The 14,864-nt window shown below is 33.7% G+C and overlaps 1 protein-coding gene across 9 annotated transcripts in view; it reads right to left on the bottom strand.

Moving 5' to 3' along the window:
* Nucleotides 1–14,864, bottom strand: part of FER (FER tyrosine kinase) — a 463,302-nt gene that overhangs the window by 281,654 nt on the left and 166,784 nt on the right. The window contains exon 1 of one of the 9 annotated variants that reach the window (XM_079916630.1): nucleotides 3,265–3,489. The exons of the other annotated variants lie outside the window; for them this stretch is intronic. Within the exon in view, the coding sequence (XP_079772756.1) occupies nucleotides 3,265–3,402 (138 nt within the window). The 5' untranslated portion in view covers nucleotides 3,403–3,489. Of the gene's footprint in view, nucleotides 1–3,264; nucleotides 3,490–14,864 lie in introns of those variants that run through there. 9 annotated transcript variants of the gene reach the window in all.

The raw sequence follows: 14,864 nt of genomic DNA, 5'->3' as shown, positions 1-14,864 counted from the left end.
GCCCTTAAAATCCTGAAACCTTTGTTTTTGTCCTTATGAAAAAGATTGTCCTACAATAAATCTCAAGAACTCACCAAATTAACTACTTTCATAAATACTGTTATCATATCACCAAACACTGAAATACATATATAACTTTAAAACATCTTGTGACACTCTGTCAATCTGCAGAGGCAATTAAGTCTTCCAAATAATTCAACCAGAAACTAGAGAGCTGGGGGAGAGGGAGAATACCGTGCCTTCAAAATATAGATATTTATAAAAGCAAAATGTGATAGCCAGATTTGTTAATATTAGAATCAATAACATCTATTGACGTATTAAAATTATTCTACCTTAAAAATCTTAGTGCCACACAAGCTCCTGTGGAGGCAAGCACCTTCTAAAACATACAAACAAATAATAACAGTGAAAATAGCAGTACTATTCCAAGTCACATTTTTCTATTTTCACTAAAATTTTACTTATTCCTTCAGTCAGAATTGCACTAAACTATATGTGGCAAAAATATGTCTAAAACTAACCTAACCAAATAAGGTTTTGTGTTTCTTATAAAACAGGAAAGTAAGCAGTCCAGAGCTGATGCCAGAAACTCAAGAGGAACAAGGGCCAACGAGCTCTCTTCCACCTTTAAGAGAAATTCTCTTGACCTAAACTTGCTTACTAGCTACCATCCCTCGGTCAATACTATTTTTTGATTGATGAACATAGAAACTAAGATTTTTGGATGGATCTTCCACATGAATGCTAAAGTCATCCCAAATACCTATGGGTAGAAAAACAGACAATGAACCAGAGAACACATTCTTTGATAAATGAAGAGGAATGACCAAAAACATGAAAGAATTCAGCAATGAGAAGGAGTAAATGTAGTACAACCAAACCCCACAAGCCTTGAAAACACAGAGGCTTTCACATCAAGTGAAGGAATACAAAAGGCAGTATTAAGGAACCCTTCTCAACACTGAGTTATACTGGATATGAGAGGATGAATCCTCTCTTGAAAAGGAAGTTTGCTTACCAGAATAAGATTCCAGGGGGCACAGTAAAAAATTTTTGAAAAGATGAAAGTTGTATGAGGATGCTTAAGGGAAGTGAAAATACAGTAAAGAATGAATCTGCCATATACAACACAGAATTAATATGACACTAATTGACAGAGGGAGCAGATGGCTAGTGACAGCAACGTGGGGGGCAAAAGTTTAGCAGAAAATGACAAACTAGGCCTGGACCTTTTACCAGAATCTGACTTTCTGGTAAAAGGGCATGGCTCCTGCCTAAAATGAACACTTATGAGTCAGTATGTATCTTACGGTGATAAGGATTCACTGGAAACATCATAAAATAATATCAGAGAGCAAGAACCAAAAAAGTCAGAACACCCTATGAAAGGAGGATAAATAGTGACTCCATAAGAATACAGGACCCTCCTTTAATCAATTCAGGTACAGAATCATCACATAAGCTAGTAGAGGTGGATCTGAATATGTGTGTGTCTGAGTGGGTATAGTTAACATCTGACTAAGCAGACTGATGATAAATGTTTAAATGCTTAAAAGTATATTTATAGATTTATCATAAGTCTAAAACATCTCATTGTATTTAGGCCAGCATTAGCTAATAACCAAAGATAAATTATTACAGTTATGGGTGGAAGTTCACAGGTATGAGAGTTCAATAAGTACCTACTTGAAGACAGTGTGCATACCTATACTTAATGTCTACTTGAGGATGGTGCCTGATAGCCATCAACACAAAAACTCTTACTGTTTACTTTAGGATAGTGTAGGAATAATGCATGACAATGTAGAAATTTATATAATAGTTAAATAACAAAATTTTAACCTTTTCCAGTTTATTTTGAAAACATGCAGCAGAGCTGACACAAAAGATAAAAATTAAGAGGATTAAAAACAATTTCAAGAACAGTAAATAAAAAGTATAAAGTTCTTTTGCAAAAACAATAAGAGATATACAAAAAATACAAATACAGAGAAATGTCAAATAAAGATCATAAAATATATCAGGAAATGAAGAGTGAAAAGGAAGCAGGACTTTATTTTAAAGCTACAGAAAATTAGAGTTGTACAAGTCACTAGCTAGCTACATGAGCCACTAATTATCTAGGGCTTCAGAGACATTGTTATATATAAAATGATAGATTAGACAAGATGACACCAATGGATTCTGCATCCTGTAACATTTTTATGACTCCTTAAATCAAGACAACACAAAACATACAAATATAAGGAATGATTCTTACACTTATGAATAGTACTTACCCAATGACTATAAGACACTAATATTTAGAACACCACAACTTAAATATTGAATTTAGTAACATTAAAACAGGAATTACATGTCTATTAAACTCTCTTCAAATATAAAAGAAAAAATATATAAGGCTACATAATCATCAAATGTTCTTTTTTGACATTTACCATTCTTATTTGAAGGCCAGAACTTGTTTTTCCTAATATAGTGAATCTAGAAGAATGACAGCCTAAAATATAGGGTCATTAATTAAGGGACTTGCTGGATATAGGCAATTAAATTTAAACTACAAAATAACATGTAAACATAATCCTTTACTAACAACAGATTTAAGATAGGACTCCATTCCTTTTATTTATAGAAATGATATGCTATGCACTAAAATACTAAAAAAATTAGTGTGTTCCAGGTTTCTAAATTAAACTGTAAGAATTGATTATAAAATTAGTACTAACTATACAGTTATATATCGTGAAAAGCTTTATCAGGTATTATCACCAATTTTTTAATACCAATCAAGAAAAATATTATTTTCCTTTGCTGACAGAAATTGAAAATAAGAAGGTAAAATTGGGCTCACCAGCCAGGAAAGAAACTGAAATCAGGAAAAATGAAATATTAATAGCATCACAGATTTTAAATTGAGCAATGATTCTCCTCAGATATCCAACAAAACTGCACTCTTTTCTCTTCCCATGTTTTGGAATAGTAGAAAGCACATATTTTTCTCAAATCTGAGAGGTGAATAAAGGAAACAAATAAAATAAAATGAAAATGGAAAACAAGCCCCTGTCATTTTTTAATGGGCTTTGCTTGACATCTGAATGACAGAATTCCTTCAAAAGAATTTTGTCTACTATCATATTCAGAAGTCAAGAAAAAATATTCTTCCCATTTATAAAGAAGCAGTATAAAACAGATGATCTGTTGGACTCTGAGATCATTTCTGGGCCCTGGCTGAAGTAGGCCTGAGACAGCCTTCCCCCTTACCTGTTCTCTTTTGACTTCAGATGTGGAAGGATAGGAAGCCTTAGAGCTGTACTTTAAAGTACAGGTTTTACAGGACTGGGAGTCAGAACTAGGATCCGGCCTACCCTCACAATGGGAACATCTATTTTTCTTCTCCATCTCAAATCTCAACCAAGAGCTGATGATAGTGGGCCCACAGAAGCCAATTTGTCCACAGACCTTCCTGTCTGAGCCAAAAACAAGATAGAAAAGGCACAGATCTGGATCTCCTATTTGACGCTAACTCCCCCTGTTGGCATGGAAGTATACCAGTCAACTCTGGATGAAAGGAATTGACATATACAACAAATGTTATTGGTTTATTGACCAATAAAGAGGAAATCTTCATGCATTAAGTGAAGATCCATTACTTAAGAAATAAATCTATTTCGTAATTGATATTTTGAATAAAATACCTTCCTATTCAACCTGTAGAAGTCATCTGCTTCAGAACTCTGGATCTTGAGATCTCTGAGAACAGACCAAACTTTCAAGCATTTCTTGAAACAAAACCTTGCAAGAGTAAGCTGGGACGAAGTGAGAGAATAGCATTGACATATACACACTACCAAATGTAAAACACATAGCTAGTGGGAAGCAGCTGCATAGCACCGGGAGATCAGCTCAGTGTTTTGTGTCCACCTACAGGGGTGGGATAGGGAGGGTGGGAGGAAGACGCAAGAGGAAGGGGATATGAGGATATATGTATACGTATAGCTGATTCACTTTGATATACAGCAGCAACTAACACCAACAATGAATGTAAAGCAATTATACTCCAATAAAGATGTTTAAAAAAAAATCTTGCAAAAAGCTTTGCTAAAAAAGCCTTTCTTAATCCAGTGCTTTTTAATTAATTTTACTGAGGTATAGTTCTCCAATTCTTTATAGTTCTTCTGATTCACAGAGAAAGAATCTAAATTACACACAAATGATCTTTAAGGTCTAAATAAAAATTAAAGATTTCCTGACAGGAATGTGTTGAGCTTAACAACATACAATGAGGTGAAAGGGCTGGAGAAGCAGTAGAGGGTTCGGGATACTTAAAGCATAAACGTTTAATTTGAAAATAGGGCTACTATCTTGTTAATCTGTTCTATAATAGTTTGTTCATTGCTACATAAATCCTTGTTCTATTCATTCTTTTTTTTTTTTAAAAGAAGGTACTATGCAACCATACTAGATGCCAGATATCATATTCAGGTACTGTGCAGCACATTCTTTAAAATGGACCAAAGTTCAAGAAACTTTACAAATAAGAAAAAAATAGAAGAAGAGCAAGAGAGACATACTATACAAAAGTCTTAGTAAAACTTTCCTGGGTCACAATTATGACATAAAATCTCTTCTTTTAAACCCTTTGCTTGCCTTTCCAATTCCATGCACTTCAAAAAAAAAAAAAAATTAAGACTTACATCTTTGCATAATTTCCTCTATTTCTCTAGCTTAAATATATACATTTTGATTTTGTTGTTATAACAATCATTCATCTTTATATCATGTCCATCAGGGAAAAGCCCCATTTTATATTTTGAGAATAATTTAATAAAATGTTACAACTAATAAATAATAAGAAACAACATGGGGTGGGGAGCTCCTTATAAGCCAGGCATTGTTTAAAACGTTTTAGGTGGATTATCTCATTTAATCCCTCACAATAACCCTTATGAGAAAGGTTCTATCACAAGCCCTAGTTTACAGAAGAGAAAACTGAGGCACAGAAAAGTTAACTAACTTGCCCAAGGTCACACAGCCAATAAGCGGTTAACCCAGGATTCAAATCTAAGCAACTCTGCTCCAAAAATCTATGCAATTAACCTATATTATGTTTCTTGGGCTAAATCCCTGCTCCATCTCACCAAAATATTCTGTTGCCAAAATGGAGTCTCAAAGGATGCATTAGCAATTTATTAATTTTGTCTTTTTGCTATAGGTTGACACACTCAAGAAACAATGAGTTTTGATTCTCAATATTCTTTCCTTTATTTCAATTTTTCTCTAAACCATTTTAAACATACAATTTGTAGTTTTACACCTAATAGAGTTACTTATATTTTCCTACCTTTCTTTATTTCCTGTGTGGTTTTATTTATTTATAGTTTCAATATTCATTGAGCATTTACTAGACGCCTGGCATATGAATTCACAGGCTCATAAAATCACAAAACTGTAAATCTTGAAACAAAATTAATGTTCACAGTCAAGGAATATAAAATCTAGAGAAGATAGATTTCTTGCTTCTTGGTCCAGCCCAGAAAAAAAGCTAATTCAGGTATTTCTCCTGTGATCATCTGTACCTACTGGTTTTCTCTTCATAACTAGAAAAATTTGATGTCATCTAGATACCCCACTAGGCAGTCTTTCAGGTCACTTATATAGATAATAAGTACAAGGGATGTTGTATTAGTGTCCTAGGTCTTCTGTTAACAAAAATACCACAAACTGCATGGCTTAAAGGAAAAGAAATCTGTTTTTTTACAGTTCTAGAGGCTATAAGTCTGAAATCAAGGCTTTGACAGGGTCATGCTTCCTCCAAAACTCTAAGGAACTTTCCTTCCTTGCCTCTTATGGCTTCTGGTAGCCCCAGGTAATCCTTTGTTGATAGCTGCAAGGGTAAGCTGGTAACTCCAATCTCTGCCTCGGCCTTCACATGGCTGTATTCCCTGCAGGTCAGTCTATATTTTCTTCTAATAAGGACACCAGTCATATTAAATCAGAACCTGCCCTAATAACCTCATCTGAACTTGATTACATCTACAGACCCTATTTCCAATTAAGTAAAGTCATACTCACAGGTACTGGATATTAGGATTTCAACATATCTTTTTGAGGAAACAATTCAACCCATAACAGATGGGATTATTAATTGCTAAGGTATCTTTATCTTTACAGTTTTCCAGTTAAATAAATATCTGTTTATTCGTACCCTCTGATTTCTGATTTTAAATCTTTTCTTGGGCCATGCTAAAAGTATACTTCCCACCCAATGGTGACTTAATATTTAGCAATCTTTCGTAAAGAACATTGCCAAGTCTTTCCTAAAACCTAAGTAGATGATTTTTCTGTACCCTATTACCTTCATATAAAAGAACTCTAAGAATAATCAGGCATGATTTTTTCCTTAGAAAATATTCCCTTTCCCCTAGAAGGTTTTTTTACTTAAATATGTGATGACTCTATTTGTTATTATGAATTCTAAGAACTTGTGCAATATTCAGAAAATACTTACTAAGCCTCCTCTATTTGCCAAGTACTGCTCAAGGCCAAGGAAATCAAAGTAAACAAAATGAAAGTCCCTGTCTTCGTGGAGCTACAGGTTGGGGGGCTAGCAGGGATTATAGGGGAAGAAAATAGATGCTAAAATCATACATATGTACATAATCAAATGCCATAATTAAATGAGTTAATAACATATAAATACACATATTAAAATATTTAATGCATAGAAACGCTTAAAAGAAACCTACCACATAGTAAATGTTAGCCAACAAAATTGCAGTAGTAGCAGCAAAGAACTAGAAGTAAGGGCTATGTAAGAAGTGGAAAAGGGCAATAGGATAATGACGGCAGGGAGTAGAGGGTTAATCAAAGAGCCTATTACAGCTAGAGTAGTCAGAGAGATGTCTCAAAGGAATGACATTTGAGTTGAAATGATGAAAAGAAGGCAGTCAGGCATATGAAAAACTGGGGAAAAGAGCATTAAAGAGAGAGGAAACAGAAAGGCCCTGAGATGAGAAGCAGTTTGGCCTGCTCAAAGGACAGTAAGATCAGAAAGGCTAGAGTGCGGAGGATGAGAAGGAGTGGGAGGCCATGCTGGGGGACAGCTAGGCAGGGACATGATCATGTAGTTCAGGCTCTGATAAGAAATTTTATTTTGATTACACAAGGATCCCACTGGAGGGTCATAAGCAGGAGATCACACAAGATCACACTGTGATAACTCAGTTACTACGTAGAAAATAAAATGTAGGAAGGGCAAGGGAGCAGACAGGTAGTCTGGAAGAAGCAGTTAGGCCACAACTTACTGTTTTACTATGATGATCACAGTGAAGATGCTGACAAGAGGTCAGATCTGGGATATATTTTAGAGATAGCACCACGAGAACTTATGGATAGAGTGGATGTGAGATTTGTGAAAGAGTGAACACAAGGGTGATTCCCACGATTTTTGGCTTTAACAGCTGATTAAAGGTGATACCTTTAATTTACTAAGAAGTGGAATACTGTGAGAGTGGCAGATTTGAGGGTTTTGACAAGTTAAATATGAGATTATCAGTCCAATTCCTGAATGAAATAATCAAATTCTAAGTCACTCTTTTTAAATGAAGTTCACTTTAAGTATGTCTTCGTCATGCAAATGACTGTCATACATTATATATAATACCAGAAACAACAAAGAATTTTAGTTGATCCGAATAACCAAAGCATTATTTTTACATATTCAAGAACTATGTGGCAGGGTGATGACTTTTGGTAAGCATGTTAAAGATAGAAAGCCTTCACATATAAATTTCAAAACTGTATATGCATTTATTTAATTTTATTTTTAAAACATAAGATGAAAAATAGCTCAATTTCAGAAACTTGGATTCTCTGACACTGAGCTCCACCTGCTGGTAGTTTCTTATCTTTAGGAATTTGTTATCCTTAGGTATTACACTATGAAAAGAATTAAAATATGTTTAAGTGGAATATAGCCTCCAACATAAATACACTGAAAAATCACATTTAGGAGAAATCATGGTAACTTTTTCTTTCTTTATAGCTACCTTTTATTGAGTTTAGCTATATGCCAGGCACTGTGCTAAAACATTTTTACAAACATTATCTCATTAAGTTTCAAAACAATTCTATGAGGTTTCTATGATTTGCTACATTTTACCAATAAGGATATTTACCTCAGAGAGGTTGTGTTGACCTTTCTTATAGTCATATCTTTAATAACACAGAGAGGGTCTGAACTAAGTTCTCTCTGACTATAAGTCTGTTGGCTTAGTAAACAGGCAACACTGCTTGGATAGAATTTAACCTATTGCGACAGAAAATTCTGAGTTTGAATCTGCCGCTCTTATTCTGATCAAAATCCTTACTCTCTTCAAGTTTCAGGGTTCTCATCTGAAAGGTAGGAATCACTCCTCCCTTGCATGGTTGTTTGCCAGTAACAATAGTTTATGTCCAGCATACAGTCAGTTCCTTTCTTTTAGTAATTTTCCTTAAATGACATATTGGAGCAACCTAACATATGAGGCTTTATATGGCCAGATGTTAATGAATCAAATCCACTGTCTCTCAAAGAATAATCCTTTAGGAAATTTTAAATTTTGAATTGTAATAGATATTAAAAAGTTTGTTTAGAAAAATTCTCCAAAATGGAACATTTCATATAATAGTGAGATTTTCAGCACTCTTTACTTATCTTTAAAATCAATAGAGTAATTATACATAAACCCAACAAACAAATCTACAAAGTTAAATTAAGAATAATCAACTAGAAAATAGTGAGACATCATAATTATCACAATTTATCATGAAAATTGCAAGCAAAAGTTGAAGTTTAACACTGACAATTTCCCTTTAATCATCAATAATGTTTTTTAATCCTAACAAGGGGCAAGCTTTGAATAATGTTATGGGAGTTATGTTTTCACAACATAACAAAATTATTTTACATATATAAAATATTTCCAATAATTTAAAATATAGGTCTTCAACAATTTTTAAAAATCAGCTAATTTACTAGTAAATCCTTCTAATCTTACAGATCCACCTGCAAACAAGTATAAAATACCTGCAGTTGAAAACTTTTCCCAGGGAAAATAATGATCCACTGTATAACCTAACTGCAGCTGAGAAAAATAGTACTAAGACAGAATCATTAGAATCACATCCAAGTTCATTAATTATTCTAAATCTAGATTATATTCTTGGATGAACTCCGTTTACATACAGCTGTATTCTTAGACCTCCATGGACTGATTTTGGTGTTATGGCCTCCACTTCCACTGAGGGATTCTAGATTCTGAAAGAGATGGCCTTATGAATCTTCTTCCAGCATGAGCTGTAGTGATATTGTCAAGGGCACTGTCACTGCAAAAGTCAATGTCAAAGCCTCCAGTAAGAAATTCTATTAGAGCTAAATACAATGAAAAGCTTTGCTTCCCCTGCAATGGGACATGCCTTCTTTTATTTAACAGTAACTAATACATGACTTTATCATCCCTTTCATTTTGGCCTTTGGGAAGCTTAGACACAAAATAATAGCTCTACTGTAGTAACCATCCAAGCTATGACCTACATAGCTTTTCCTCCAGTCTTGATATCTGTTACAACCTCCATTTTTCCTGGTGCTGATTTTATTTTTTTATTTGTATTTTGCTGTATTTTGTCATCATTAGCTACCTGAAATACTCTGAGGACTAAAGCAGGAAATGAATCAATGAGTGAATGACACAAGTATATAAACTAGCAAATATGAAATCTATACAAAAAACCTTGCAACGTGAAGATTACAAATTCCCAGAGCTAACAGTCTTTTCGCTGAACAATTTAAAACAAACCTGATTATCTCATATTGGTGACATCATGCTCTCTGCAATCTTCAGACCCCCAGGCATGGTCATTCTACTAGGCTGCCTTTCTTAGAAGTGATACAGCTGAAGCTTAAAGTATCAGCTCTTTTTCACTTCCTGTCAATCAGCTGAAGAACTCTATGGAAAAATAGGAGGACAGAGGAAGGTTTCCTGTGTTCTTTGGTTTTTAACATTCTAATCCCAAATCACATTGTACATCCACAGAGCAAGAAGTCAAGCTGTCTCTGACTTTCTGACTTTGGGAGACAAGAAAGAGGCAGCATCCCTAAAAATCATCCAAGAAGCCTATAAGAATGGCAGACGAAAATTAAATCAGCCTTTCAAATTCCCATGGAAAACAATAGATCAGCGTTTTTTCATGGTATGGCCAGTCCATGTTTGTTTTACTGCTCACATACCAAATATCTTTAGTATCTGCACAAATTATTCCATCATTGTAAAAGCATGGTCTATCTTTCAAAATAGAAATAATTATGATCTAATTCCCCAGCACAATTTTCAAATTATAAGTGGCCACTAAATTAAAGTGAGACCTCTAAATTGTATGCTGTCATCAAATGCTAGAAAGTACAAAGACACTTTCTCTTGGTGAGTTAAATAACCAGTGAAAAGTCAGAATCAACATGCTTGCACTACCCAGTTTTGGGGTAACTGACACTCTCTTTAGCTCCCCAAGCTCCTGATTTGAGGTACATATTATTATCTTACAATGCTTAATAAGCTACTTTCACAAGAGGCATTCGGAATTTAAAAGAGTTCTTTAAGACAAACTCCTTTTTCTAATAGTTCTCAAAATTTTTTCAACCCCAAGAGACCTGAAGGATGCAACACTTTCACAGCATGCATTATAGTTAACTATGGCTTGTTAGTAAAAGAGAAAGGTAGGGAGAAATGTAGTCCATGGAGGAAACATAATATGGGAAGGAAGAAGGTGAAGGAAGAGGGTTGACAGAGAGACAGAAGTATGGCCTGTGTAGTTGAAAAAGCTCCTCCTCGTCCCAAGTAATTCTGAAAGGACAGCCATGAACAGCCCAACACACAGACACAAACTAACACACACACACACACACACACACACACAGTGGAACATGCCTTCATTTTGGTCCCACGCTTAATTAGAGCAAATTTTTTTTCTGAAATTCTTAATTGAAGTACAAGATACATTCAGCAAAGTGTACAAATCAAAAGTGTACAGTTTATGAATTTTCAGACTGAAAATATCCTGGTAACTAGGAGATGGATCAAAATACAAGTCATTTCCCACTCCAGAAGTCCCCTGTGTGCCCCTTTCAGTCCTTCCCTCATCTCACCAAGGGTAAACCCTATCCTAACTTCCAATATATCATAGATTACTTTTGCCTCCTTTTGAACTCTATATAAGTGGAATCACAGATTACGTAACATGTTCACTCAACATGATGTTTGTAAGTTTCACCCATACTGCTGTATATAACTGTAATTTGTTCATTCTTATAACTGCAGACAATTTCACTGGGTACATATCCCACAGTTTATCTATTCCATTGTTGATTGACATTTGGCAGTTTCCAGTTTCAGTCTATTATAAATAGTGCTCCTGTGTATATTCTTATACATGTCTTTTGCGGAACATATGTATTCATTTCTGGGTCACAGGGTGTGCCCATATCCTTTAGTAGATATTGCCAAATAATTTTCCTAAAGCGGTTGTGGTGGTTAAGATATTTTTGAGAACCCAGTGCATCCTGACCCCACTTAAATGACACAGCATACTGAGTTTCTGATTTTGCCTACCTATAAGTGATGAATATGCTAGCTAAAGCTATTTCTCTGTATCCTTTCCTTTCCATCAGTGCTAAGGAATTTATTACTTTCTAGAACATATTCTAGAATAATTTACCCCTCTACATTAACTGAGTAGGTGTTTTGTTTTGTTTGGTGCTTATATGCCAAGGAATATATAGAAAAGGAGTCAAACATTTGACCGGAATCTAAACACTGATGATTTCATCTCTTCAAGCACGTTGAAGAAAAATTTATCGAGCACCTACTCTTTGCCAGGTACTGTCTTAAGCACCAGAAGCTTTATATAGAATTTTAAGAGATGAGGTACCTATAATAATAGCATAAATGAAGCCAGGGCATTTTCATTCGCAATGCTATCATCTACTGGCCTCTCAGACACTCTTCTTTATTTACTGAGATCTTTGAAAGTGGCTTATAATTATTTTCTTTCCAGCACATGACTCTTATACCCAAGGCCTCAAAGTTCCTTTGGATGTCTTCATCTCCAACAATGCTCATTTATGCTTAACTTCAGCATTGCATTCTACTATTCATAACTTGGAACCTACCAGTCAAAACTGCTTCACATGTGAAATTTCAGATCACACTTAATAGCTTCATATAAGCCTCTTAACTACCTTACTCCAACTATACTTGTTCTTAAACTAGATGAATAGTCAGTCCCTGGACTACTCCAAGATTTTTATCCCAGTCCTTTACCCCTTATATACTTCTTTTTTTGCTGTTTCTTCCATAGGGACATACCTGGTAGTTATGACAGGCATACATTCTGATTGGTCAGAGTCCAAGGTAGGGGCCAGACAATATAAGGAAAGCCTTTTATGCAGGCCATTCAGAAAAAGTACTGTTTAGCCTAAAAGTTATAAGCAGCCATTCTTGTGGGGGTCAATATAACCAGACTTGTCCTTATTTGAAATTTTAAAAGGTTACTCTGGCTGGAGCATAGCGAACAGGTGGAAAGGAGGCCACTGTGGATGGTAACAGACAAGTTAAAAATCTCATTTTCTAATTGTTTTTTTTTAATGATTATTTTCATTACTAGTGAGGTTGAAAATTCTTTCATATCTTTATTAAAGCTTATATTTCCTTTATTATAAATTTCTTATGTTCTTTGTCCATTTTTAATTGACGCGTTCCTTCTTTATAAACCAATTTGGATGATTTACTTACATATGTTAAAACATTAATCCTTGTCATATTTGCATCACATATTATTCCCAATTTTTATTCTGCAATTTAATTCTTTGTTTTCTGACACAGAAAAATGTTCACTTATATTTTCTTTAGTCATTTTGTGGCTTTATTTTTTTATATTTGAGTAATACACCTGAAATTTATTTTTTATGTGGCATTAGATTAAGTTCTAAAATGATATAAACTGAATAATCTTTTAATCTTTTGTTTTCCTTAAAATAGCCTTATACTCATATTAAGAACATATAGGCTTCTTTGGACGAGTATTCTATTAATCTATCTGTATATTCTTGCTTCCTAACTATGCTGTTTTAATAATGTAAACTTCTAGTTGTTCAAATGTTATGTTTCTAACATTATCAGTATGATAGCATTCATTCAAATTTCAAAATGAAGGCAGATAAAACGATCTGAGTTTGTTTATATTCTCTTGTAGGCCCTTGTAACATCTACCACATAGTTAAATACACAGTAGAAGTATAAATGATTTCCTTCTGATTGAGTTATTTCTCCTTCCAAGGATTAAATGATTTTTAAGCAATTTTGAGAACTTATCTGGAAGAATTAGCCTCTACTCTAAAAGATCTCTAGATACATTCTGACAGAGAAAATCTTTCCTTAGTCCGAGATCTTATCATTTGTCTGGGATTTGCAAACTAAACCAATGATTTTAAAAATTAACAGTTGAGTCTTAATCTTTTAAATATTAATACTGAGAAATAATTTTCTTCAGAACACTATAATAAAAGAGAAAATTTATTAGGATTTAAAATTCTTTCATTAGGTACCAAATGAAGCAATAAATCATAATATTCACATATTCTCTTTATTAAACCTTTCAATTAAATTAAAGAAAGTGATATGTCATAAAAATAACTTTCAAAATTTATGACAGAAGACTTTAGAGATAAAAATATATGAATCCTTCACTACATGAAAGGCCAACTGTCTACTTTCAATTCAAGTCAAAAGATAACATACTCACACATAAATTTTAAGACAAATACTATTCAATGTAACAGAGGAATTAGCAAATAAATTGTAGAGGCTGAAATACTTTTCTCAGGTTGAAGAAAATTAGATAATTTTTAAATTTTTAAAAGAATGTCCTGAACATCTTATGCAATGGTTTATATGCCAAGTAGTTGCTTTTTACTGATTTATTTTTAATGGGTATGCAAAAACAAAACTATATTATGGGAGAAAAGGAAGAACTGTATTCATTATCAATAGAAATTTTTAGTAATTTTATTATTCACAATTATTATGACAAATTAGACATGTATGTAAAAATCTGTTTTTCTTCTTCAGATGATTAGATCTCTCCCCTGTCTTTTCAAATAATGTATCTGCACTAAACTACAATAAAAAAGTCCAAAGTTTTTTTTAATTTTGAATTAACATAGAATGAATGTCAGTTAATACTATATCTATCAGTTAACAGTTAATCCAAAAAAAAAAACACACAAAAAGAAAATCTAATTGGTGTATGAATAATAATGAAATTGTTGTTAAATTAAAATTTGTATTACATTTAACATTTTTTGTGTGAATTTGCATAAGTCACTTAACTTCTCTGCTCTCATTTTTTATATTTATCTTGAGTGGTATTCCAGTATTCCTAATTTCCTTGGACATGTAGATTTGGGGATCATCAGTTGATGTTTAAGTCATGACAGAAAGAAAAAAAGCCCACAGATAACATGAATACAAAGAAAAGAAAAGGATTGAAAGCCAAGGGCTGAAGGCTAAAGCCTGAGGAATATTAATGATCAATTTCATCACAGCACTGATGTTTTCTTGTTAATCAATTATTTATTGCAACTTTCTGCCTGCTGAATGTAGATTTTTGAGTACAGAGACTCTCTTTTACTCCAGGACGTCTCCATCCATGGCACACAATAGATATTCATAGAAGTTGGTTAATTGTGTTTAATAAGAAGGCAGAGGAGGGAAGAGGAGAAATGGGGACAAAGGTGCAAGAGACAGAAGAAAGGAGGAAAAAGAGAAATG

The sequence above is a fragment of the Stenella coeruleoalba genome (genome assembly GCF_951394435.1).
Source record: "Stenella coeruleoalba genome assembly, chromosome: 3".
Classification (NCBI taxonomy): Eukaryota; Metazoa; Chordata; class Mammalia; order Artiodactyla; family Delphinidae; genus Stenella; species Stenella coeruleoalba.
Note: the sequence above shows the minus strand (reverse complement) of the source record. Positions and strands in the feature narration are given on the sequence as shown.